This window comes from Eucyclogobius newberryi, unplaced genomic scaffold, assembly GCF_026437365.1.
Source record: "Eucyclogobius newberryi isolate DKJ021-1_F unplaced genomic scaffold, fEucNew1.0.hap1 SCAF_31, whole genome shotgun sequence".
Taxonomy (NCBI): Eukaryota; Metazoa; Chordata; class Actinopteri; order Gobiiformes; family Gobiidae; genus Eucyclogobius; species Eucyclogobius newberryi.
Window position 1 is genome coordinate 311,245 of NW_027315957.1, and position 26,460 is coordinate 337,704.

The window sequence follows — 26,460 nt, forward strand, 5'->3', positions numbered from 1 at the left end:
AGGTGTCATGAACACAGGAGGAGGAGGTGTCATGAACACAGGAGGAGGAGGTGTCATGAACACAGGAGGAGGAGGTGTCATGAACACAGGAGGAGGAGGTGTCATGAACACAGGAGGAGGTGTCATGAACACAGGAGGAGGAGGTGTCATGAACACAGGAGGAGGAGGTGTCATGAACACAGGAGGAGGAGGTGTCATGAACACAGGAGGAGGAGGTGTCATGAACACAGGAGGAGGAGGTGTCATGAACACAGGAGGAGGAGGTGTCATGAACACAGGAGGAGGAGGTGTCATGAACACAGGAGGAGGTGTCATGAACACAGGAGGAGGTGTCATGAACACAGGAGGAGGAGGTGTCATGAACAAAGGAGGAGGAGGTGTCATGAACACAGGAGGTGTCATGAACACAGGAGGAGGAGGTGTCATGAACACAGGAGGAGGTGTCATGAACACAGGAGGAGGAGGTGTCATGAACACAGGAGGAGGAGGTGTCATGAACACAGGAGGAGGAGGTGTCATGAACAAAGGAGGTGTCATGAACACAGGAGGAGGAGGTGTCATGAACACAGGAGGAGGAGGTGTCATGAACACAGGAGGAGGAGGTGTCATGAACACAGGAGGAGGAGGTGTCATGAACACAGGAGGAGGTGTCATGAACACAGGAGGAGGTGTCATGAACACAGGAGGAGGAGGTGTCATGAACACAGGAGGAGGAGGTGTCATGAACACAGGAGGAGGTGTCATGAACACAGGAGGAGGTGTCATGAACACAGGAGGAGGTGTCATGAACACAGGAGGAGGTGTCGTGAACACAGGAGGAGGTGTCGTGAACACAGGAGGAGGAGGTGTCATGAACACAGGAGGAGGAGGTGTCATGAACACAGGAGGAGGTGTCATGAACACAGGAGGAGGAGGTGTCATGAACACAGGAGGAGGTGTCATGAACACAGGAGGAGGTGTCATGAACACAGGAGGAGGTGGTGTCATGAACACAGGAGGAGGAGGTGTCATGAACACAGGAGGAGGAGGTGTCATGAACACAGGAGGAGGTGTCATGAACACAGGAGGAGGAGGTGTCATGAACACAGGAGGAGGAGGTGTCATGAACACAGGAGGAGGTGTCATGAACACAGGAGGAGGTGTCATGAACACAGGAGGAGGAGGTGTCATGAACAAAGGAGGAGGTGTCATGAACACAGGAGGAGGAGGTGTCATGAACACAGGAGGAGGAGGTGTCATGAACACAGGAGGAGGAGGTGTCATGAACAAAGGAGGAGGTGTCATGAACACAGGAGGAGGAGGTGTCATGAACACAGGAGGAGGTGTCATGAACACAGGAGGAGGAGGTGTCATGAACACAGGAGGAGGAGGTGTCATGAACACAGGAGGAGGTGTCATGAACACAGGAGGAGGAGGTGTCATGAACACAGGAGGAGGAGGTGTCATGAACACAGGAGGAGGAGGTGTCATGAACACAGGAGGAGGTGTCATGAACACAGGAGGAGGAGGTGTCATGAACACAGGAGGAGGAGGTGTCATGAACACAGGAGGAGGTGTCATCAACACAGGAGGAGGAGGTGTCATGAACACAGGAGGAGGTGTCATCAACACAGGAGGAGGAGGTGTCATCAACACAGGAGGAGGAGGTGTCATCAACACAGGAGGAGGAGGTGTCATCAACACAGGAGGAGGAGGTGTCATGAACACAGAAGTGTTTATTTCCTGTCGATGGCTTTTAAACCTTGTTCGATCAGCTGGACAGCGCCCTCTGCTGGCCTCTTCTCACTGCACAACTCATGTGGTTCTAAACATTAACCTCGTCTATTTGACAATAACAAGTATTTATTACAAGTGAGAGAAGAGTCCTGACTGTCCCCCGTGTCCTGACTGTCCCCCGTGTCCCGACTGTCCCCCGTGTCCCGACTGTCCCCCGTGTCCGGACTGTCCCCCGTGTCCTGACTGTCCCCCGTGTCCGGACTGTCCCGTCTCCCGTGTCCGGACTGTCCCGTGTCCAGACTGTCCCCCGTGTCCTGACTGTCCCCCGTGTCCTGACTGTCCCCCGTGTCCGGACTGTCCCCCGTGTCCGGACTGTCCCCCGTGTCCTGACTGTCCCCCGTGTCCGGACTGTCCCGTCTCCCGTGTCCGGACTGTCCCGTGTCCAGACTGTCTCCCGTGTCCGGACTGTCCCGTCTCCAGACTGTCCCGTCTCCCGTGTCCAGACTGTCTCCCGTGTCCGGACTGTCCCGTCTCCAGACTGTCCCCCGTGTCCGGACTGTCCCCCGTGTCCTGACTGTCCCCCGTGTCCGGACTGTCCCGTCTCCCGTGTCCGGACTGTCCCGTGTCCAGACTGTCTCCCGTGTCCGGACTGTCCCGTCTCCAGACTGTCCCGTCTCCCGTGTCCGGACTGTCCCGTCTCCAGACTGTCCCCCGTGTCCGGACTGTCCCGTCTCCTGTGTCCGGACTGTCCCGTGTCCAGACTGTCTCCCGTGTCCGGACTGTCCCGTCTCCAGACTGTCCCCCCTGTCCGGACTGTCCCGTCTCCCGTGTCCGGACTGTCCCCCGTGTCCGGACTGTCCCGTCTCCAGACTGTCTCCCGTGTCCGGACTGTCCCCCGTGTCCAGACTGTCCCCCGTGTCCGGACTGTCCCGTCTCCCGTGTCCGGACTGTCCCGTGTCCAGACTGTCCCCCGTGTCCGGACTGTCCCGTGTCCAGACTGTCCCCCGTGTCTTTCTTCGTTCTTCACACTTGAGCAGTTCCGCCTGTGCCCGGGGAGCGGCGCTGTTTCCTCGGCTGCAGGACTAACACTATTTGCTGTGGACTATGTTGAAAAAAGCTCGTAAACTCTGGGTTTTCGCTGTTTTCGGGGCTCGTTTGGAGTTTCCCGCGCTGTGAGTGGGGCCCGGAGCAGCACCGACATTTGCTGCGCTCTGTGGCCGCCTCGGAGCGACGCTTTTGCGGCTTCTGCGGAGCTGCTCACCGAGCTGAGACTGGGGCTTTAGCCGTTAGCTCCGGAGCTAATCCTAAAGTCACGTCAGCGGCGCGGAGAGCAGCGCCAGGCCCGGGTGAGTGCGGCGGGTGTCGGGGGCAGGGCCCGGTGTTTCTGCGGGGGTTTTGTTCAGTTTGTGCCCGCAGGACGAGCTTCTATCGCGGCTGCGGTAGTTCAAGGACTCGTTCTCACTCACGGTGTTTTTCAGACGGACATGCGGTAAACAGGCGCCGCGGCGGGGGATTTCCGCGGAGCCGCGTTGAGGCCTGCGGGTTCAGGCTTTCAGCGGCCTCGAGTGCGACCCGCAGCCGCCGCTCGGAGTTTTGAGCCCGGTCTCATGGAGCGCATGGAGGTGGACCCTTGCGCATGCGCAGCATCAGGGGGCGGGGTGCTCCGCAGGTCGAACAGCGCCCCCATGATCACCAGCGTCAGGTGCGGGAAGTGCACCCACAAACATCCATCACACAATAATCTACAGACAACAGAGAAAATGAACCTGAATAAATATTGAGCCCTAAAAGTATTTTTCCTTCTCTTTTACTAAGATAAGATAAAGATAAGATAAAGATAAGATAAAGATAAGATAAGATGAAGAGAACCTTTATTTGTCTCACACTAGTTCAGAAACACAGATTAGAAACAGAAGTGGAATAAGAAAAAATCTGTTTAAATATATTAAATCTAGTGCAAATGTAAATAAAAAATAACACTCTTACAGCTGGAGAACATATTGCACAGGGATGACTGACATTAAGTATTGCACACGATTATAACAGTATTGCACATGAGCATAACAGTGTTGCACATTAGTATAACAGCATTGCACACGATTAAGATAAGATAAGATAAGATATTCCTTTATTGTCCCACATGGGGAAATTATAACAGTATTGCACATGAGCATGACAGTATTGCACACGATTATAACAGTATTGCACATAAGCATGACAGTATTGCACATGAGCATAACAGTGTTGCACATTAGTATAACAGCATTGCACACGATTAGGATAAGATAAGATATTCCTTTATTGTCCCACATGGGGAAATTATAACAGTATTGCACATGAGCATGACAGTATTGCACACGATTATAACAGTATTGCACATGAGCATGACAGTATTGCACATGTGCATAACAGTATTGCACATGAGCATAACAGTATTGCACATGAGCATAACAGCATTACACATGAGTATAACAGTATTGCACATGAGTATAACAGTATTGCACATGAACATAACAGTATTGCACATGAGAATAACAGTGTTGCACATGAGCATAACAGTGTTGCACATTAGTATAACAGCATTGCACACGATTATAACAGTATTGCACATGAGCATGACAGTATTGCACATGTGCATAACAGTATTGCACATGAGCATAACAGTATTGCACATGAGCATAACAGTATTGCACATGAGCATAACAGTATTGCACATGAGCATAACAGCATTGCAAATGAACATAACAGCATTACACATGAGTATAACAGTATTGCACATGAGTATAACAGTATTGCACATGAGTATAACAGTATTGCACATGAGTATAACAGTATTGCACATTAACATAACAGTATTGCACATGAGAATAACAGTGTTGCACATGAACATAACAGTGTTGCACATTAGTATAACAGCATTGCACACGATTATAACAGTATTGCACATGAGCATGACAGTATTGCACATGTGCATAACAGTATTGCACATGAGCATAACAGTATTGCACATGAGCATAACAGTATTGCACATGAGCATAACAGTATTGCACATGAGCATAACAACATTGTAAATGAACATAACAGCATTACACATGAGTATAACAGTATTGCACATGAGCATAACAGTATTGCACATGAGAATAACAGTATTGCACATGAGAATAACAGTATTGCACATGAGCATAACAGTATTGCACATGAGTATAACAGTATTGCACATGAGTATAACAGTATTGCACATGAGCATAACAGTATTGCACATGAGTATAATAGTATTGCACACGAACATAACAGCATTGCACATGAGTATAACAGTATTGCAAATGAACATAACGGCATTGCACAAGAGCATAACAGCATTGCACAAGAGCATAACAGTATTGCACATGAGCATAACAGTATTGCACATGAGTATAACAGTATTGCACATGAGTATAACAGTATTGCACATGAGTATAACAGTATTGCAAATGAACATAACAGCATTGCACATGAGCATAACAGTATTGCACATGAGCATAACAGTATTGCACATGAGCATAACAGTATTGCACATGAGCATAACAGTGTTGCAAATGAGCATAACAGTATTGAGATAAGATAAGATATTCCTTTATTGTCCCACATGGGGAAATTTCATTGGTGCAACGCAGGTAGATCCAGAGGTAGATCCAGAAGAACAGATCACTTATAGGAAGTCTGAAAAACACTTTCAGTAGAAGATCTCCTATAAATAAATAAAAACTCCCATAGACAAATAAATAAATAAATACATAAATACCATTGCATGTGACCACGACAGTAATTGCACATGAATATGTGTCACGACAGCACATAGATTGCACATGAATTTCACAGTAATTGCACATATGACAGAATTGCACATCAGTATTAGGTTAGGTCAGTATTGCGCCGGGATAACGTGACGATCTCCGGGTAAGACGACTGTTCTCAGCAGTTTCATGAGTTCCTCCTTTGTGGAAACGCGTATTGCAAATGAACATAACAGTATTGCACATGAGCATAACAGTATTGCACATGAGTATAACAGTATTGCACATGAGTATAACAGTATTGCACATGAGTATAACAGTATTGCACATGAGTATAACAGTATTGCACATGAGCATAACAGTATTGCACATGAGTATAACAGTGTTGCACATGAGCATAACAGTATTGCACATCAGCATAACAGTATTGCACATTAGTATAACAGTATTGCAGATGAGCATAACAGTATTGCAGATGAGCATAACAGTGTTGCAAATGAGCATAACAGTATTGCACATGAGTATAACAGTATTGCACATGAGCATAACAGTATTGCACATGAGCATAACAGTGTTGCAAAATAACATAACAGTATTGCAAATGAACATAACAGCATTGCACATTCGTATAACAGTATTGCACGTGCATAACAGTATTGCACATGAGCATAACAGTGTTGCAAATGAACATAACAGTATTGCACATTCGTATAACAGTATTGCACGTGCATAACAGTGTTGCAAATGAACATAACAGTATTGGAAATGAACATAACAGCATTGCACATTCGTATAACAGTATTGCACGTGCATAACAGTATTGCACATGAGCATAACAGTATTGCACATGAGCATAACAGTATTGCACATGAGTATAACAGTATTGCACATGAGTATAATAGTATTGCACACGAACATAACAGCATTGCACATGAGTATAACAGTATTGCACATGAGCATAACAGTATTGCACATGAGCATAACAGTGTTGCAAATGAACATAACAGTATTGCACATGAGCATAACAGTGTTGCAAATGAACATAACAGTATTGCAAATGAACATAACAGTATTGCAAATGAACATAACAGTATTGCACATGAGTATAACAGTATTGCACATGAGTATAACAGTATTGCACATGAGTATAACAGTATTGCACATGAGTATAATAGTATTGCACACGAACATAACAGCATTGCACATGAGTATAACAGTATTGCACATGAACATAACAGTATTGCACATGAGCATAACAGTATTGCAAATGAACATAACAGTATTGCACATGAGCATAACAGTGTTGCAAATGAACATAACAGTGTTGCAAATGAACATAACAGTGTTGCACATGAGTATAACAGTATTGCACATGAGTATAATAGTATTGCACACGAACATAACAGCATTGCACATGAGTATAACAGTATTGCACATGAACATAACAGTATTGCTCATGAGCATAACAGTGTTGCAAATGAACATAACAGTATTGCAAATGAACATAACAGTATTGCACATGAGCATAACAGTGTTGCAAATGAACATAACAGTGTTGCAAATGAACATAACAGTGTTGCAAATGAGTATAACAGTATTGCACATGAACATAACAGTATTGCAAATGAACATAACAGTATTGCACATGAGCATAACAGTGTTGCAAATGAACATAACAGTGTTGCAAATGAGTATAACAGTATTGCAAATGAACATAACAGTATTGCACATGAGCATAACAGTGTTGCAAATGAACATAACAGTGTTGCAAATGAACATAACAGTGTTGCAAATGAGTATAACAGTATTGCACATGAGTATAACAGCATAGCACATGACATGTAATTAATAATGAATAGATGTTATTTGTTGTGTAAGAGTAAAACATCCTAAAATGACGCTGCAGCTTCTCATAAACAGTTTAACATTTTAATAAATTGTGATTAATTTAATGTTTGTTTGTTTGTTTGTTCGTGCAGCGACGGCTCGGTGGTCTTCGGCTCCTCGGCTCGGTTCAGACGCAGCAGTGTCTCAGTGAACTCCAGCGGCCCGTCCCAGGTCAAGCACCGCCCACTCTGCCACTGACCACAGCACACTGACCACAGCACACTGACCACAGCACACTGACCACAGCACACTGACCACAGACCAATGACCACAGACCACTGACCACAGACCAATGACCACAGACCACTGACCACAGACCAATGACCACAGACCACAGACCACAGCACACTGACCACAGCACACTGACCACAGCACACTGACCACAGCACACTGACCACAGACCAATGACCACAGCACACTGACCACAGACCAATGACCACAGACCACAGACCACAGCACACTGACCACAGCACACTGACCACAGCACACTGACCACAGCACACTGACCACAGACCAATGACCACAGCACACTGACCACAGACCAATGACCACAGACCACAGCACACTGACCACAGCACACTGACCACAGACCAATGACCACAGCACACTGACCACAGACCAATGACCACAGACCAATGACCACAGCACACTGACCACAGCACACTGACCACAGCACACTGACCACAGACCAATGACCACAGACCAATGACCACAGCACACTGACCACAGCACACTGACCACAGCACACTGACCACAGCACACTGACCACAGACCAATGACCACAGACCACTGACCACAGACCACAGACCACTGACCACAGACCACAGCACACTGACCACAGCACACTGACCACAGCACACTGACCACAGCACACTGACCACAGACCAATGACCACAGACCAATGACCACAGACCAATGACCACAGCACACTGACCACAGCACACTGACCACAGACCAATGACCACAGACCAATGACCACAGCACACTGACCACAGCACACTGACCACAGACCAATGACCACAGACCAATGACCACAGCACACTGACCACAGCACACTGACCACAGCACACTGACCACAGACCAATGACCACAGACCAATGACCACAGACCACAGACCACAGCACACTGACCACAGCACACTGACCACTGACCAATGACCACAGACCAATGACCACAGCACACTGACCACAGCACACTGACCACAGCACACTGACCACAGACCAATGACCACAGACCAATGACCACAGCACACTGACCACAGCACACTGACCACAGACCAATGACCACAGACCAATGACCACAGCACACTGACCACAGCACACTGACCACAGACCAATGACCACAGACCAATGACCACAGCACACTGACCACAGCACACTGACCACAGCACACTGACCACAGACCAATGACCACAGACCAATGACCACAGACCAATGACCACAGCACACTGACCACAGACCAATGACCACAGACCAATGACCACAGCACACTGACCACAGCACACTGACCACAGACCAATGACCACAGACCAATGACCACAGCACACTGACCACAGCACACTGACCACAGACCAATGACCACAGACCAATGACCACAGCACACTGACCACAGCACACTGACCACAGACCAATGACCACAGACCAATGACCACAGCACACTGACCACAGCACACTGACCACAGACCAATGACCACAGACCAATGACCACAGCACACTGACCACAGACCAATGACCACAGACCAATGACCACAGACCAATGACCACAGACCACAGACCACAGCACACTGACCACAGCACACTGACCACAGCCCACTGACCACAGACCAATGACCACAGACCACTGACCACAGACCACAGCACACTGACCACAGCACACTGACCACAGCATACTGACCACAGCACACTGACCACAGCATACTGACCACAGCACACTGACCACAGACCAATGACCACAGCATACTGACCACAGCATACTGACCACAGCACACTGACCACAGCATACTGACCACAGCACACTGACCACAGCATACTGACCACAGCACACTGACCACAGCACACTGACACAGTTAACAGACACATGTTTGTTCAGTCCTGGGTCAAAGGGGAGAAAAGTGTCACATTTGTGCTCCTCTGTGTTTCTAAAGTGATTTTGTGTAAATTTATCTTTTTGCAGCTGCTGCCTCTGTCCTCAATGCCCCTGATGACGGAGCGAACTGAAGCCAAGAGACACGTGAGTTTAGACCTGGTTTGGACCTGGTTTAGACCTGGTTTGGACCTGGTTTGGACCTGGTTTGGACCTGGTTTAGACCTGGTTTGGACCTGATTTGGACCTGGTTTAGACCTGGTTTGGACCTGGTTTAGACCTGGTTTGGACCTGATTTGGACCTGGTTTGGACCTGGTTTGGACCTGGTTTAGACGTGGTTTGGACCTGGTTTGGACCTGGTTTAGTCCTGGTTTGGACCTGGTTTGGACCTGGTTTAGACGTGGTTTAGTCCTGGTTTAGACCTGGTTTAGTCCTGGTTTGGACCTGGTTTGGACCTGGTTTAGACGTGGTTTGGACCTGGTTTGGACCTGGTTTAGACCTGGTTTAGTCCTGGTTTAGACCTGCTTTAGACCTGGTTTGGACCTGGTTTGGACCTGCTTTAGACCTGCTTTGGACCTGGTTTAGACCTGGTTTGGACCTGGTTTAGTCCTGGTTTGGACCTGGTTTAGTCCTGGTTTAGATCTGGTTTAGTCCTGGTTTGGACCTGATTTGGACCTGGTTTAGACCTGGTTTGGACCTGGTTTGGACCTGGTTTAGACCTGGTTTGGACCTGGTTTAGACCTGGTTTAGTCCTGGTTTGGACCTGGTTTGGACCTGGTTTGAACCTGGTTTAGTCCTGGTTTGGACCTGGTTTGGACCTGGTTTGGACCTGATTTGGACCTGGTTTGGACCTGGTTTAGACCTGGTTTAGACCTGGTTTGGACCTGGTTTAGACCTGGTTTAGACCTGGTTTGGACCTGGTTTGGACCTGGTTTAGTCCTGGTTTGGACCTGGTTTAGACCTGGTTTGGACCTGGTTTGGACCTGGTTTAGTCCTGGTTTAGACCTGGTTTGGACCTGCTTTAGACCTGGTTTAGACCTGGTTTGGACCTGGTTTGGACCTGGTTTAGACCTGGTTTAGACCTGGTTTGGACCTGGTTTAGACCTGGTTTAGACCTGGTTTGGACCTGGTTTGGACCTGGTTTAGTCCTGGTTTAGACCTGGTTTGGACCTGGTTTAGTCCTGGTTTGGACCTGGTTTGAACCTGGTTTAGTCCTGGTTTAGTCCTGGTTTAGACCTGGTTTGGACCTGGTTTAGACCTGGTTTAGACCTGGTTTGGACCTGGTTTAGACCTGGTTTAGTCCTGGTTTGGACCTGGTTTAGACCTGGTTTAGTCCTGGTTTGGACCTGGTTTGGACCTGGTTTAGACCTGGTTTGAACCTGGTTTGGACCTGGTTTGGACCTGATTTGGACCTGGTTTGGACCTGGTTTGAACCTGGTTTAGTCCTGGTTTGGACCTGATTTGGACCTGGTTTGGACCTGATTTGGACCTGGTTTAGACCTGGTTTGGACCTGGTTTAGACCTGGTTTAGACCTGGTTTGGACCTGGTTTGGACCTGGTTTAGACCTGGTTTAGACCTGGTTTGGACCTGGTTTAGACCTGGTTTGAACCTGGTTTAGACCTGCTTTAGACCTGGTTTAGACCTGCTTTAGACCTGGTTTGGACCTGCTTTGGACCTGCTTTGGACCTGGTTTAGACCTGGTTTGGACCTGGTTTAGTCCTGGTTTGGACCTGGTTTAGACCTGGTTTGGACCTGGTTTAGTCCTGGTTTGGACCTGGTTTAGTCCTGGTTTAGACCTGGTTTAGTCCTGGTTTGGACCTGGTTTGGACCTGGTTTAGACCTGGTTTAGACCTGGTTTGGACCTGGTTTGGACCTGGTTTGGACCTGCTTTGGACCTGGTTTGGACCTGGTTTGGACCTGGTTTAGTCCTGGTTTGGACCTGGTTTAGTCCTGGTTTAGATCTGGTTTAGTCCTGGTTTGGACCTGATTTGGACCTGGTTTGGACCTGGTTTGGACCTGGTTTAGACCTGGTTTAGACCTGGTTTGGACCTGGTTTAGACCTGGTTTGGACCTGGTTTAGACCTGGTTTAGTCCTGGTTTGGACCTGGTTTGGACCTGGTTTGAACCTGGTTTAGTCCTGGTTTGGACCTGGTTTGGACCTGGTTTGGACCTGGTTTAGACCTGGTTTGGACCTGGTTTGGACCTGGTTTAGACCTGGTTTGGACCTGGTTTGGACCTGGTTTAGACCTGGTTTGGACCTGGTTTGGACCTGGTTTGAACCTGGTTTAGACCTGGTTTGGACCTGGTTTGGACCTGCTTTGGACCTGGTTTAGACCTGGTTTAGTCCTGGTTTAGACCTGCTTTAGACCTGGTTTAGACCTGCTTTGGACCTGGTTTAGTCCTGGTTTGGACCTGGTTTAGTCCTGGTTTAGATCTGGTTTAGTCCTGGTTTGGACCTGATTTGGACCTGGTTTGGACCTGGTTTAGACCTGGTTTAGACCTGGTTTGGACCTGGTTTAGACCTGGTTTGGACCTGGTTTAGACCTGCTTTAGACCTGGTTTAGACCTGCTTTAGACCTGGTTTAGACCTGCTTTAGACCTGGTTTGGACCTGGTTTAGACCTGGTTTGGACCTGGTTTAGACGTGGTTTGGACCTGGTTTAGACCTGGTTTGGACCTGGTTTAGTCCTGGTTTGGACCTGGTTTAGTCCTGGTTTAGACCTGGTTTAGTCCTGGTTTAGTCCTGGTTTGGACCTGGTTTGGACCTGGTTTAGACCTGGTTTGGACCTGCTTTGGACCTGGTTTAGACCTGGTTTAGTCCTGGTTTAGACCTGCTTTAGACCTGGTTTAGACCTGCTTTAGACCTGGTTTGGACCTGGTTTGGACCTGCTTTAGACCTGCTTTGGACCTGGTTTAGACCTGGTTTGGACCTGGTTTAGTCCTGGTTTGGACCTGGTTTAGTCCTGGATTAGATCTGGTTTAGTCCTGGTTTGGACCTGGTTTAGACCTAGTTTAGACCTGGTTTGGACCTGGTTTAGACCTGGTTTAGACCTGGTTTAGACCTGGTTTGGACCTGGTTTAGACCTGGTTTGGACCTGGTTTGGACCTGGTTTGGACCTGGTTTGGACCTGCTTTAGACCTGCTTTAGACCTGGTTTAGACCTGGTTTAGATCTGGTTTAGTCCTGGTTTGGACCTGGTTTGGACCTGGTTTAGACCTAGTTTAGACCTAGTTTAGACCTGCTTTAGACCTGGTTTAGACCTGGTTTAGACCTGGTTTAGATCTGGTTTAGTCCTGGTTTGGACCTGGTTTGGACCTGCTTTAGTCCTGGTTTGGACCTGGTTTAGTCCTGGTTTAGATCTGGTTTAGTCCTGGTTTGGACCTGGTTTAGACCTGGTTTGGACCTGCTTTAGACCTGCTTTGGACCTGGTTTAGACCTGGTTTTGACCTGGTTTGGACCTGGTTTAGACCTGGTTTAGATCTGGTTTAGTCCTGGTTTGGACCTGGTTTGGACCTGCTTTGGACCTGGTTTAGACCTGGTTTAGACCTGGTTTAGATCTGGTTTAGTCCTGGTTTGGACCTGGTTTGGACCTGCTTTGGACCTGGTTTAGACCTGGTTTGGACCTGGTTTAGACCTGGTTTGGACCTGGTTTGGACCTGGTTTAGACCTGGTTTGGACCTGGTTTGGACCTGGTTTAGACCTAGTTTAGACCTGCTTTAGACCTGGTTTAGACCTGGTTTAGACCTGGTTTAGATCTGGTTTAGTCCTGGTTTGGACCTGGTTTGGACCTGCTTTAGTCCTGGTTTAGACCTACTTTAGACCTGGTTTAGTCCTGGTTTGGACCTGGTTTAGTCCTGGTTTAGATCTGGTTTAGTCCTGCTTTGGACCTGGTTTAGACCTGGTTTTGACCTGGTTTGGACCTGGTTTAGACCTGGTTTAGATCTGGTTTAGTCCTGGTTTGGACCTGGTTTGGACCTGCTTTGGACCTGGTTTAGACCTGGTTTAGACCTGGTTTAGATCTGGTTTAGTCCTGGTTTGGACCTGGTTTGGACCTGGTTTGGACCTGGTTTAGACCTGGTTTGGACCTGGTTTGGACCTGGTTTAGACCTGGTTTGGACCTGGTTTGGACCTGGTTTAGACCTGGTTTGGACCTGGTTTGGACCTGGTTTGGACCTGGTTTAGACCTGGTTTGGACCTGGTTTGGACCTGGTTTAGACCTGGTTTAGACCTAGTTTAGACCTGCTTTAGACCTGGTTTGGACCTGGTTTGGACCTGGTTTGGACCTGGTTTAGACCTGGTTTGGACCTGGTTTGGACCTGGTTTAGACCTGGTTTGGACCTGGTTTAGACCTGCTTTAGACCTGCTTTAGACCTACTTTAGACCTAGTTTAGACCTGCTTTGGACCTGGTTTAGACCTGGTTTGGACCTGGTTTAGACCTGGTTTGGACCTGGTTTGGACCTGGTTTAGTCCTGCTTTAGACCTGCTTAAGACGTACTTTAGACCTGGTTTGGACCTGGTTTGGACCTGGTTTAGACCTGGTTTGGACCTGGTTTAGACCTGGTTTGGACCTGGTTTGGACCTGGTTTAGACCTGGTTTGGACCTAGTTTAGACCTGCTTTGGACCTGGTTTAGACCTGGTTTGGACCTGGTTTGGACCTGGTTTGGACCTGCTTTAGACCTACTTTAGACCTGGTTTAGTCCTGGTTTGGACCTGGTTTAGTCCTGGTTTAGATCTGGTTTAGTCCTGGTTTGGACCTGGTTTAGTCCTGGTTTAGATCTGGTTTAGTCCTGGTTTGGACCTGGTTTAGACCTGGTTTAGACCTGGTTTGGACCTGGTTTAGACCTGGTTTAGATCTGGTTTAGTCCTGGTTTGGACCTGGTTTAGACCTGGTTTGGACCTGGTTTAGACCTAGTTTAGACCTAGTTTAGACCTGCTTTAGACCTGGTTTAGACCTGGTTTAGATCTGGTTTAGTCCTGGTTTGGACCTGGTTTGGACCTGGTTTGGACCTGGTTTAGACCTGGTTTGGACCTGGTTTAGACCTGGTTTAGATCTGGTTTAGTCCTGGTTTGGACCTGGTTTGGACCTAGTTTAGACCTGGTTTAGACCTGGTTTAGACCTGGTTTAGACCTGGTTTAGATCTGGTTTAGTCCTGGTTTGGACCTGGTTTAGACCTGGTTTGGACCTGGTTTAGACCTAGTTTAGACCTAGTTTAGACCTGCTTTAGACCTGGTTTAGTCCTGGTTTGGACCTGGTTTGGACCTGGTTTGGACCTGCTTTGGACCTGGTTTAGACCTGGTTTGGACCTGGTTTAGACCTGGTTTAGATCTGGTTTAGTCCTGGTTTGGACCTGGTTTGGACCTGGTTTGGACCTGGTTTAGACCTGGTTTGGACCTGGTTTAGACCTAGTTTAGACCTAGTTTAGACCTGCTTTGGACCTGGTTTAGACCTGGTTTGGACCTGGTTTGGACCTGGTTTGGACCTGGTTTAGACCTGGTTTGGACCTGGTTTAGACCTAGTTTAGACCTAGTTTAGACCTGCTTTGGACCTGGTTTAGACCTGGTTTGGACCTGGTTTAGACCTGGTTTGGACCTGGTTTAGACCTAGTTTAGACCTAGTTTAGACCTGCTTTAGACCTGGTTTAGACCTGGTTTAGACCTGGTTTAGATCTGGTTTAGTCCTGGTTTGCACCTGGTTTGGACCTGGTTTAGACCTGGTTTGGACCTGGTTTAGACCTGGTTTAGATCTGGTTTAGTCCTGGTTTGGACCTGGTTTGGACCTGGTTTAGATCTGGTTTAGTCCTGGTTTGGACCTGCTTTGGACCTGGTTTAGACCTGCTTTGGACCTGGTTTAGACCTGGTTTGGACCTGGTTTAGACCTGGTTTGGACCTGGTTTGGACCTGGTTTAGACCTGGTTTAGACCTAGTTTAGACCTGCTTTAGACCTACTTTAGACCTGGTTTGGACCTGGTTTGGACCTGGTTTAGACCTAGTTTAGACCTGGTTTGGACCTGGTTTGGACCTGGTTTAGACCTGGTTTAGACCTAGTTTAGACCTGCTTTAGACCTGGTTTAGACCTGGTTTGGACCTGGTTTGGACCTGGTTTAGACCTGGTTTAGACCTAGTTTAGACCTGGTTTGGACCTGGTTTGGACCTGGTTTGGACCTGGTTTAGACCTGGTTTGGACCTGGTTTGGACCTGGTTTAGACCTGGTTTAGACCTAGTTTAGACCTGCTTTAGACCTACTTTAGACCTAGTTTAGACCTGCTTTGGACCTGTTTGGACCTGCTTTGGACCTGGTTTAGACCTGGTTTAGACCTGGTTTGGACCTGGTTTAGACCTGGTTTGGACCTGGTTTGGACCTGGTTTAGTCCTGCTTTAGACCTGGTTTGGACCTGGTTTGGACCTGGTTTAGACCTGGTTTAGACCTAGTTTAGACCTGGTTTGGACCTGGTTTGGACCTGGTTTGGACCTGGTTTAGACCTGGTTTGGACCTGGTTTGGACCTGGTTTAGACCTGGTTTAGACCTAGTTTAGACCTGCTTTAGACCTACTTTAGACCTAGTTTAGGACCTGCTTTGGACCTGGTTTGGACCTGCTTTGGACCTGGTTTAGACCTGGTTTAGACCTGGTTTGGACCTGGTTTAGACCTGGTTTGGACCTGGTTTGGACCTGGTTTAGTCCTGCTTTAGACCTGCTTAAGACCTACTTTAGACCTGGTTTGGACCTGGTTTGGACCTGGTTTAGACCTGGTTTGGACCTGGTTTAGACCTGGTTTGGACCTGGTTTGGACCTGGTTTAGTCCTGCTTTAGACCTGCTTAAGACCTACTTTAGACCTGGTTTGGACCTGGTTTGGACCTGGTTTAGACCTGGTTTGGACCTGGTTTAGACCTGGTTTGGACCTGGTTTGGACCTGGTTTAGACCTGGTTTAGACCTAGTTTAGACCTGCTTTAGACCTGGTTTGGACCTGGTTTAGACCTGGTTTGGACCTGGTTTGGACCTGGTTTAGACCTGGTTTAGACCTAGTTTAGACCTGCTTTAGACCTGGTTTGGACCTGGTTTGGACCTGGTTCAGTTCTCTGTGTTCCAGGAGGACCTGGGCGTGGGTCTCAGAGGAAGTCTCCAGCGGCTCAGGTCAGAACAAACACAGATTGACATTGTCCAGTTTCATTGGTGTAAATCCACTGGTTTCTCTTTCCAGTTGGTCGAGTCTGAGCTCGACTCCAGCGGCGCCTCACAGAGCTTCACCAACACCAACACGGTCAGAACAGAACCAGAAACAGAACCAGAACCAGAACTCTTTAACATGAACGAAAAATGTTTGTGTTTCAGTGGAGCCCGACTCATGACTCAGGGGTCACTCCCAACTCCTCCCCAGTCCCACACGCAGATTCAGGTACTGGTTTTTGTCCTGGTTTAGACCTTGTTTAGTCCTGGTTTAGTCCTGGTTTAGTCCTGGTTTAACCCTGGTTTAGTCCTGATTTAGATCTGGTTTAGATCTTGTTTAGTCCTGGTTTAGTGCTGATTTAGACTTGGTTTAGACCTGGTTTAGTCCTGGTTTAGACCTGGTTTAGTCCTGGTTTAGACCTGGTTTAGTCCTGATTTAGATCTGGTTTAGATCTTGTTTAGTCCTGGTTTAGACCTAGTTTAGTCCTGGTTTAGTGCTGATTTAGACTTGGTTTAGACCTGGTTTAGACCTGGTTTAGACCTGGTTTAGACCTGGTTTAGACCTAGTTTAGTCCTGGTTTAGTCCTGATTTAGACCTGGTTTAGACCTGGTTTGGACCTAGTTTAGTCCTGGTTTAGTCCTGATTTAGACCTGGTTTAGACCTGGTTTAGTCCTGGTTTAATCCTGGTTTAGACCAAGTTTAGTCCTGGTTTAGACCTGGTTTAGTCCTGGTTTAGACCTAGTTTAGTCCTGGTTTAGACCTACTTTAGTTCTGGTTTAGACCTGGTATAGTCCTGGTTTAGACCTGGTTTAGGCCTGGTTTAGTCCTGGTTTAGACCTGGTTTAGTCCTGGTTTAGACCTGGTTTAGACCTGATTTAGTCCTGGATTAGACCTAGTTTAGTCCTGGTTTAACCCTGGTTTGGACCTAGTTTAGTCCTGGTTTATACCTGGTTTAGACCTAGTTTAGTCCTGGTTTATACCTGGTTTAGGCCTGGTTTAGTCCTGGTTTAGACACAGTTTAGACCTAGTTTAGTCCTGGTTTAGACCTGGTTTAGACCTGGTTTAGTCCTGGTTTAACCCTGGTTTAGTCCTGGTTTAGGCCTGGTTTAACCCTGGTTTAGTCCTGGTTTAGTCCTGGTTTAGTCCTGGTTTAGTCCTGGTTTAGTCCTGGTTTAACCCTGGTTTAGTCCTGGTTTAGGCCTGGTTTAACCCTGGTTTAGTCCTGGTTTAGACCTGGTTTAGTCCTGGTTTAGTCCTGGTTTAACCCTGGTTTAGTCCTGGTTTAGTCCTGGTTTAACACTGGTTTAGTCCTGGTTTAGTCCTGGTTTAGTCCTGGTTTAACCCTGGTTTAGTCCTGGTTTAGTCCTGGTTTAACCCTGGTTTAGTCCTGTTTAGTCCTGGTTTAACCCTGGTTTAGTCCTGTTTAGTCCTGGTTTAACACTGGTTTAGTCCTGGTTTAGTCCTGGTTTAACCCTGGTTTAGTCCTGTTTAGTCCTGGTTTAACCCTGGTTTAGTCCTGTTTAGTCCTGGTTTAACCCTGGTTTAGTCCTGTTTAGTCCTGGTTTAACACTGGTTTAGTCCTGGTTTAGTCCTGGTTTAACCCTGGTTTAGTCCTGGTTTAGTCCTGGTTTAACCCTGGTTTAGTCCTGTTTAGTCCTGGTTTAACCCTGGTTTAGTCCTGTTTAGTCCTGGTTTAACCCTGGTTTAGTCCTGGTTTAGTCCTGGTTTAACACTGGTTTAGTCCTGGTTTAGTCCTGGTTTAACCCTGGTTTAGTCCTGTTTAGTCCTGGTTTTAACCCTGGTTTAGTCCTGGTTTAACCCTGGTTTAGTCCTGTTTAGTCCTGGTTTAACCCTGGTTTAGTCCTGTTTAGTCCTGGTTTAACCCTGGTTTAGTCCTGGTTTAGTCCTGGTTTAACACTGGTTTAGTCCTGGTTTTAGTCCTGGTTTAACCCTGGTTTAGTCCTGGTTTAGTCCTGGTTTAACCCTGGTTTAGTCCTGTTTAGTCCTGGTTTAACCCTGGTTTAGTCCTGTTTAGTCCTGGTTTAACCCTGGTTTAGTCCTGTTTAGTCCTGGTTTAACACTGGTTTAGTCCTGGTTTAGTCCTGGTTTAACCCTGGTTTAGTCCTGTTTAGTCCTGGTTTAACCCTGGTTTAGTCCTGTTTAGTCCTGGTTTAACCCTGGTTTAGTCCTGTTTAGTCCTGGTTTAACCCTGGTTTAGTCCTGTTTAGTCCTGGTTTAACACTGGTTTAGTCCTGGTTTAGTCCTGGTTTAACCCTGGTTTAGTCCTGTTTAGTCCTGGTTTAACCCTGGTTTAGTCCTGTTTAGTCCTGGTTTAACCCTGGTTTAGTCCTGTTTAGTCCTGGTTTAACCCTGGTTTAGTCCTGTTTAGTCCTGGTTTAACCCTGGTTTAGTCCTGGTTTAGTCCTGGTTTAACACTGGTTTAGTCCTGGTTTAGTCCTGGTTTAACCCTGGTTTAGTCCTGGTTTAGTCCTGGTTTAACCCTGGTTTAGTCCTGTTTAGTCCTGGTTTAACCCTGGTTTAGTCCTGTTTAGTCCTGGTTTAACACTGGTTTAGTCCTGGTTTAGTCCTGGTTTAACCCTGGTTTAGTCCTGGTTTAGTCCTGGTTTAACCCTGGTTTAGTCCTGTTTAGTCCTGGTTTAACCCTGGTTTAGTCCTGTTTAGTCCTGGTTTAACCCTGGTTTAGTCCTGTTTAGTCCTGGTTTTAACCCTGGTTTAGTCCTGTTTAGTCCTGGTTTAACCCTGGTTTAGTCCTGTTTAGTCCTGGTTTAACCCTGGTTTAGTCCTGTTTTAGTCCTGGTTTAACCCTGGTTTAGTCCTGTTTAGTCCTGGTTTAACCCTGGTTTAGTCCTGTTTAGTCCTGGTTTAACCCTGGTTTAGTCCTGTTTAGTCCTTGTTTAACACTGGTTTAGTCCTGGTTTAGTCCTGGTTTAACCCTGGTTTAGTCCTGGTTTAGTCCTGGTTTAACACTGGTTTAGTCCTGGTTTAGTCCTGGTTTAACCCTGGTTTAGTCCTGTTTAGTCCTGGTTTAACCCTGGTTTAGTCCTGGTTTAGTCCTGGTTTAACACTGGTTTAGTCCTGGTTTAGTCCTGGTTTAACCCTGGTTTAGTCCTGGTTAGTCCTGGTTTAACCCTGGTTTAGTCCTGTTTAGTCCTGGTTTAACCCTGGTTTAGTCCTGTTTAGTCCTGGTTTAACCCTGGTTTAGTCCTGTTTAGTCCTGGTTTAACACTGGTTTAGTCCTGGTTTAGTCCTGGTTTAACACTGGTTTAGTCCTGGTTTAGTCCTGGTTTAACCCTGGTTTAGTCCTGTTTAGTCCTGGTTTAACCCTGGTTTAGTCCTGTTTAGTCCTGGTTTAACCCTGGTTTAGTCCTGTTTAGTCCTGGTTTAACCCTGGTTTAGTCCTGTTTAGTCCTGGTTTAACCCTGGTTTAGTCCTGTTTAGTCCTGGTTTAACCCTGGTTTAGTCCTGTTTAGTCCTGGTTTAACCCTGGTTTAGTCCTGTTTAGTCCTGGTTTAACCCTGGTTTAGTCCTGTTTAGTCCTGGTTTAACCCTGGTTTAGTCCTGGTTTAGTCCTGGTTTAACACTGGTTTAGTCCTGGTTTAGTCCTGGTTTAACCCTGGTTTAGTCCTGGTTTAGTCCTGGTTTAACCCTGGTTTAGTCCTGTTTAGTCCTGGTTTAACCCTGGTTTAGTCCTGTTTAGTCCTGGTTTAACCCTGGTTTAGTCCTGTTTAGTCCTGGTTTAACACTGGTTTAGTCCTGGTTTAGTCCTGGTTTAACACTGGTTTAGTCCTGGTTTAGTCCTGGTTTAAACCCTGGTTTAGTCCTGTTTAGTCCTGGTTTAACCCTGGTTTAGTCCTGTTTAGTCCTGGTTTAACCCTGGTTTAGTCCTGTTTAGTCCTGGTTTAACCCTGGTTTAGTCCTGTTTAGTCCTGGTTTAACCCTGGTTTAGTCCTGTTTAGTCCTGGTTTAACACTGGTTTAGTCCTGGTTTAGTCCTGGTTTAACACTGGTTTAGTCCTGGTTTAGTCCTGGTTTAACCCTGGTTTAGTCCTGTTTAGTCCTGGTTTAACCCTGGTTTAGTCCTGTTTAGTCCTGGTTTAACCCTGGTTTAGTCCTGTTTAGTCCTGGTTTAACCCTGGTTAGTCCTGTTTAGTCCTGGTTTAACCCTGGTTTAGTCCTGTTTAGTCCTGGTTTAACCCTGGTTTAGTCCTGTTTAGTCCTGGTTTAACCCTGGTTTAGTCCTGTTTAGTCCTGGTTTAACCCTGGTTTAGTCCTGTTTAGTCCTGGTTTAACCCTGGTTTAGTCCTGTTTAGTCCTGGTTTAACCCTGGTTTAGTCCTGTTTAGTCCTGGTTTAACCCTGGTTTAGTCCTGTTTAGTCCTGGTTTAACCCTGGTTTAGTCCTGTTTAGTCCTGGTTTAACCCTGGTTTAGTCCTGTTTAGTCCTGGTTTAACCCTGGTTTAGTCCTGTTTAGTCCTGGTTTAACACTGGTTTAGTCCTGGTTTAGTCCTGGTTTAACCCTGGTTTAGTCCTGGTTTAGTCCTGGTTTAACCCTGGTTTAGTCCTGTTTAGTCCTGGTTTAAACCCTGGTTTAGTCCTGTTTAGTCCTGGTTTAACCCTGGTTTAGTCCTGTTTAGTCCTGGTTTAACCCTGGTTTAGTCCTGTTTAGTCCTGGTTTAACCCTGGTTTAGTCCTGTTTAGTCCTGGTTTAACCCTGGTTTAAGTCCTGTTTAGTCCTGGTTTAACCCTGGTTTAGTCCTGTTTAGTCCTGGTTTAACCCTGGTTTAGTCCTGTTTAGTCCTGGTTTAACCCTGGTTTAGTCCTGTTTAGTCCCTTGTTTAACACTGGTTTAGTCCTGGTTTAGTCCTGGTTTAACCCTGGTTTAGTCCTGGTTTAGTCCTGGTTTAACACTGGTTTAGTCCTGGTTTAGTCCTGGTTTAACCCTGGTTTAGTCCTGTTTAGTCCTGGTTTAACCCTGGTTTAGTCCTGGTTTAGTCCTGGTTTAACACTGGTTTAGTCCTGGTTTAGTCCTGGTTTAACCCTGGTTTAGTCCCTGGTTTAGTCCTGGTTTAACCCTGGTTTAGTCCTGTTTAGTCCTGGTTTAACCCTGGTTTAGTCCTGTTTAGTCCTGGTTTAACCCTGGTTTAGTCCTGTTTAGTCCTGGTTTAACACTGGTTTAGTCCTGGTTTAGTCCTGGTTTAACACTGGTTTAGTCCTGGTTTAGTCCTGGTTTAACCCTGGTTTAGTCCTGTTTAGTCCTGGTTTAACCCTGGTTTAGTCCTGTTTAGTCCTGGTTTAACCCTGGTTTAGTCCTGTTTAGTCCTGGTTTAACCCTGGTTTAGTCCTGTTTAGTCCTGGTTTAACCCTGGTTTAGTCCTGTTTAGTCCTGGTTTAACCCTGGTTTAGTCCTGTTTAGTCCTGGTTTAACCCTGGTTTAGTCCTGTTTAGTCCTGGTTTAACCCTGGTTTAGTCCTGTTTAGTCCTGGTTTAACCCTGGTTTAGTCCTGGTTTAGTCCTGGTTTAACACTGGTTTAGTCCTGGTTTAGTCCTGGTTTAACCCTGGTTTAGTCCTGGTTTAGTCCTGGTTTAACCCTGGTTTAGTCCTGTTTAGTCCTGGTTTAACCCTGGTTTAGTCCTGTTTAGTCCTGGTTTAACCCTGGTTTAGTCCTGTTTAGTCCTGGTTTAACACTGGTTTAGTCCTGGTTTAGTCCTGGTTTAACACTGGTTTAGTCCTGGTTTAGTCCTGGTTTAACCCTGGTTTAGTCCTGTTTAGTCCTGGTTTAACCCTGGTTTAGTCCTGTTTAGTCCTGGTTTAACCCTGGTTTAGTCCTGTTTAGTCCTGGTTTAACCCTGGTTTAGTCCTGTTTAGTCCTGGTTTAACCCTGGTTTAGTCCTGTTTAGTCCTGGTTTAACCCTGGTTTAGTCCTGTTTAGTCCTGGTTTAACACTGGTTTAGTCCTGGTTTAGTCCTGGTTTAACACTGGTTTAGTCCTGGTTTAGTCCTGGTTTAACCCTGGTTTAGTCCTGTTTAGTCCTGGTTTAACCCTGGTTTAGTCCTGTTTAGTCCTGGTTTAACCCTGGTTTAGTCCTGTTTAGTCCTGGTTTAACCCTGGTTTAGTCCTGTTTAGTCCTGGTTTAACCCTGGTTTAGTCCTGTTTAGTCCTGGTTTAACCCTGGTTTAGTCCTGTTTAGTCCTGGTTTAACCCTGGTTTAGTCCTGTTTAGTCCTGGTTTAACCCTGGTTTAGTCCTGTTTAGTCCTGGTTTAACCCTGGTTTAGTCCTGTTTAGTCCTGGTTTAACACTGGTTTAGTCCTGGTTTAGTCCTGGTTTAACACTGGTTTAGTCCTGGTTTAGTCCTGGTTTAACCCTGGTTTAGTCCTGTTTAGTCCTGGTTTAACCCTGGTTTAGTCCTGTTTAGTCCTGGTTTAACCCTGGTTTAGTCCTGTTTAGTCCTGGTTTAACCCTGGTTTAGTCCTGTTTAGTCCTGGTTTAACCCTGGTTTAGTCCTGTTTAGTCCTGGTTTAACCCTGGTTTAGTCCTGTTTAGTCCTGGTTTAACCCTGGTTTAGTCCTGTTTAGTCCTGGTTTAACCCTGGTTTAGTCCTGTTTAGTCCTGGTTTAACCCTGGTTTAGTCCTGTTTAGTCCTGGTTTAACCCTGGTTTAGTCCTGTTTAGTCCTGGTTTAACCCTGGTTTAGTCCTGTTTAGTCCTGGTTTAACACTGGTTTAGTCCTGGTTTAGTCCTGGTTTAACACTGGTTTAGTCCTGGTTTAGTCCTGGTTTAACCCTGGTTTAGTCCTGTTTAGTCCTGGTTTAACCCTGGTTTAGTCCTGTTTAGTCCTGGTTTAACCCTGGTTTAGTCCTGTTTAGTCCTGGTTTAACCCTGGTTTAGTCCTGTTTAGTCCTGGTTTAACCCTGGTTTAGTCCTGTTTAGTCCTGGTTTAACCCTGGTTTAGTCCTGTTTAGTCCTGGTTTAACCCTGGTTTAGTCCTGTTTAGTCCTGGTTTAACCCTGGTTTAGTCCTGTTTAGTCCTGGTTTAACCCTGGTTTAGTCCTGTTTAGTCCTGGTTTAACACTGGTTTAGTCCTGGTTTAGTCCTGGTTTAACACTGGTTTAGTCCTGGTTTAGTCCTGGTTTAACCCTGGTTTAGTCCTGTTTAGTCCTGGTTTAACCCTGGTTTAGTCCTGTTTAGTCCTGGTTTAACCCTGGTTTAGTCCTGTTTAGTCCTGGTTTAACCCTGGTTTAGTCCTGTTTAGTCCTGGTTTAACCCTGGTTTAGTCCTGTTTAGTCCTGGTTTAACCCTGGTTTAGTCCTGTTTAGTCCTGGTTTAACCCTGGTTTAGTCCTGTTTAGTCCTGGTTTAACCCTGGTTTAGTCCTGTTTAGTCCTGGTTTAACCCTCTTCTCGTTGCAGACCTTCAGTCCGGTTGCCTGTTGTTCCTCTAAAGAGAAAAGGTAAATCTGACCTAACACACAAACACGGGCAGTTTCCCAAAGCTAATGTCAGGGGCCCAGGCCGCGGGGGGGCCAGGCTGCTGGGGGCCCAGGCTGCTGGGGGGGCCAGGCTGCTGGGGGGCCCAGGCTGCTGGGGGGGCCAGGCTGCTGGGGGGCCAGGCTGCTGGGGGCCCAGGCTGCTGGGGGGGCCAGGCTGCTGGGGGGCCCAGGCTGCTGGGGGGCCCAGGCTGCTGGGGGGGCCAGGCTGCTGGGGGGCCCAGGCTGCTGGGGGGCCCAGGCCGCGGGGGGGCCAGGCTGCTGGGGGCCCAGGCTGCTGGGGGGGCCAGGCTGCTGGGGGGCCCAGGCTGCTGGGGGGGCCAGGCTGCTGGGGGGCCAGGCTGCTGGGGGCCCAGGCTGCTGGGGGGGCCAGGCTGCTGGGGGGCCCAGGCTGCTGGGGGGGCCAGGCTGCTGGGGGGCCAGGCTGCTGGGGGCCCAGGCCGCGGGGGGGCCAGGCTGCTGGGGGGGCCAGGCTGCTGGGGGCCCAGGCTGCTGGGGGCGCCAGGCTGCTGGGGGGCCCAGGCTGCTGGGGGGGCCAGGCTGCTGGGGGGCCCAGGCTGCTGGGGGGGCGAGGCTGCTGGGGGGGCCAGGCTGCTGGGGGGCCCAGGCTGCTGGGGGGGCGAGGCTGCTGGGGGGCCCAGGCTGCTGGGGGGGCCAGGCTGCTGGGGGGCCCAGGCTGCTGGGGGGGCCAGGCTGCTGGGGGGCCCAGGCTGCTGGGGGGGCCAGGCTGCTGGGGGGCCCAGGCTGCTGGGGGGGCCAGGCTGCTGGGGGGGCCAGGCTGCGGGTCTGCTCCTGGATTAAATGCTGAACTTTTAGGACCCAAGGCTACACTAATGCATCCTGGGTAAATTATTCAAATGCTAAAGTCCTGGTTTAGTCCTGGTTTAGTCCTGGTTTAAAACCTTAAACTTTCTTGTGTCGTGTTTGTTTCTTCAGGAGGGGTTGAGTCGGATGCTCCGCCCAAAAAACTCTTTGTCGCTGGAGTCTCAGAACCACAAAGAAACTTCTCTGTCAGGTATAAACCAGGACTAAACCAGGTCTAAACCAGGTCTAAACCAGGACTAAACCAGGTCTAAACCAGGTCTAAACCAGGACTAAACCAGGTCTAAACCAGGTCTAAACCAGGACTAAACCAGGTCTAAACCAGGTCTAAACCAGGACTAAACCAGGTCTAAACCAGGTCTAAACCAGGTCTAAACCAGGTCTAAACCAGGACTAAACCAGGTCTAAACCAGGTCTAAACCAGGTCTAAACCAGGACTAAACCAGGTCTAAACCAGGTCTAAACCAGGTCTAAACCAGGACTAAACCAGGTCTAAACCAGGTCTAAACCAGGTCTAAACCAGGACTAAACCGGGACTAAACCAGGACTAAACCAGGTCTAAACCAGGACTAAACAGGACTAAACCAGCTCTTTGTGTTGCAGCGTTTCGTCAGAAGCGTCAGATGCCCCGCCTCCTCGCAGTGCTCCGCCCTCGTTCTCTTTCTCTCCGCACCAGCACTAGCCCCGCCCACCAGCACTAGCCCCGCCCCTGATGACAGCTTCACTCTAAATCATTTTCAGTTTATGAAAGATGTTTGATCTTTTGTGTCTAAAATGATCTGTAGAAGACTCGACCCCATTGGACAGCGCACGGAGCAGAGGATTCTGGGAAATGCGGTCACACTTAAAAACATGAAGCTTTTGTGTTCGAGAAAGAACTTTTAAACCAACATCTGTAAAATATAAATGTCTAGAGTTTATTTTGTTTTCAGCGGTGAAGAGGAGACTGACACGGCAGAGCGGTTAGCCCCGCGGCAGAGCGGTTAGCCCCGCGGCAGAGCGGTTAGCCCCGCGGCAGAGCGGTTAGCCCCGCGGCAGAGCGGTTAGCCCCGCGGCAGAGCGGTTAGCCCCGCGGCAGAGCGGTTAGCCCCGCGGCAGAGAGGTTAGCCCCGCGGCAGAGCGGTTAGCCCCGCGGCAGAGCGGTTAGCCCCGCGGCAGAGCGGTTAGCCCCGCGGCAGAGCGGTTAGCCCCGCGGCAGAGCGGTTAGCCCCGCGGCAGAGCGGTTAGCCCCGCGGCAGAGCGGTTAGCCCCGCGGCAGAGAGGTTAGCCCCGCGGCAGAGCGGTTAGCCCCGCGGCAGAGCGGTTAGCCCCGCGGCAGAGCGGTTAGCCCCGCGGCAGAGCGGTTAGCCCCGCGGCAGAGAGGTTAGCCCCGCGGCAGAGCGGTTAGCCCCGCGGCAGAGAGGTTAGCCCCGCGGCAGAGCGGTTAGCCCCGCGGCAGAGCGGTTAGCCCCGCGGCAGAGCGGTTAGCCCCGCGGCAGAGCGGTTAGCCCCGCGGCAGAGAGGTTAGCC

At 48.3% G+C, this 26,460-nt stretch overlaps 1 protein-coding gene across 2 annotated transcripts; it reads left to right on the forward strand.

The window, feature by feature from the left end:
• Positions 1-2,726: 2,726 nt before the first annotated feature.
• LOC140374758 (uncharacterized) lies at positions 2,727-25,924 on the forward strand. 2 transcript variants are annotated; one of them, XM_072461759.1, is made up of 10 exons: positions 2,727-3,066; positions 3,195-3,418; positions 7,469-7,547; positions 9,549-9,605; positions 16,550-16,593; positions 16,661-16,720; positions 16,792-16,855; positions 24,053-24,093; positions 25,066-25,144; positions 25,555-25,924. In XM_072461759.1, exons 2-9 carry the CDS (start codon positions 3,324-3,326, stop codon positions 25,073-25,075), a joined length of 450 nt encoding a protein of 149 aa, XP_072317860.1. In that variant the 5' UTR covers positions 2,727-3,066; positions 3,195-3,323; the 3' UTR covers positions 25,076-25,144; positions 25,555-25,924. The 2 variants fall into 2 exon arrangements, with proteins under 2 accessions (XP_072317860.1, XP_072317859.1); XM_072461758.1 differs by having other exon boundaries at positions 2,734-3,062; positions 25,555-25,922.
• Positions 25,925-26,460: the final 536 nt, after the last annotated feature.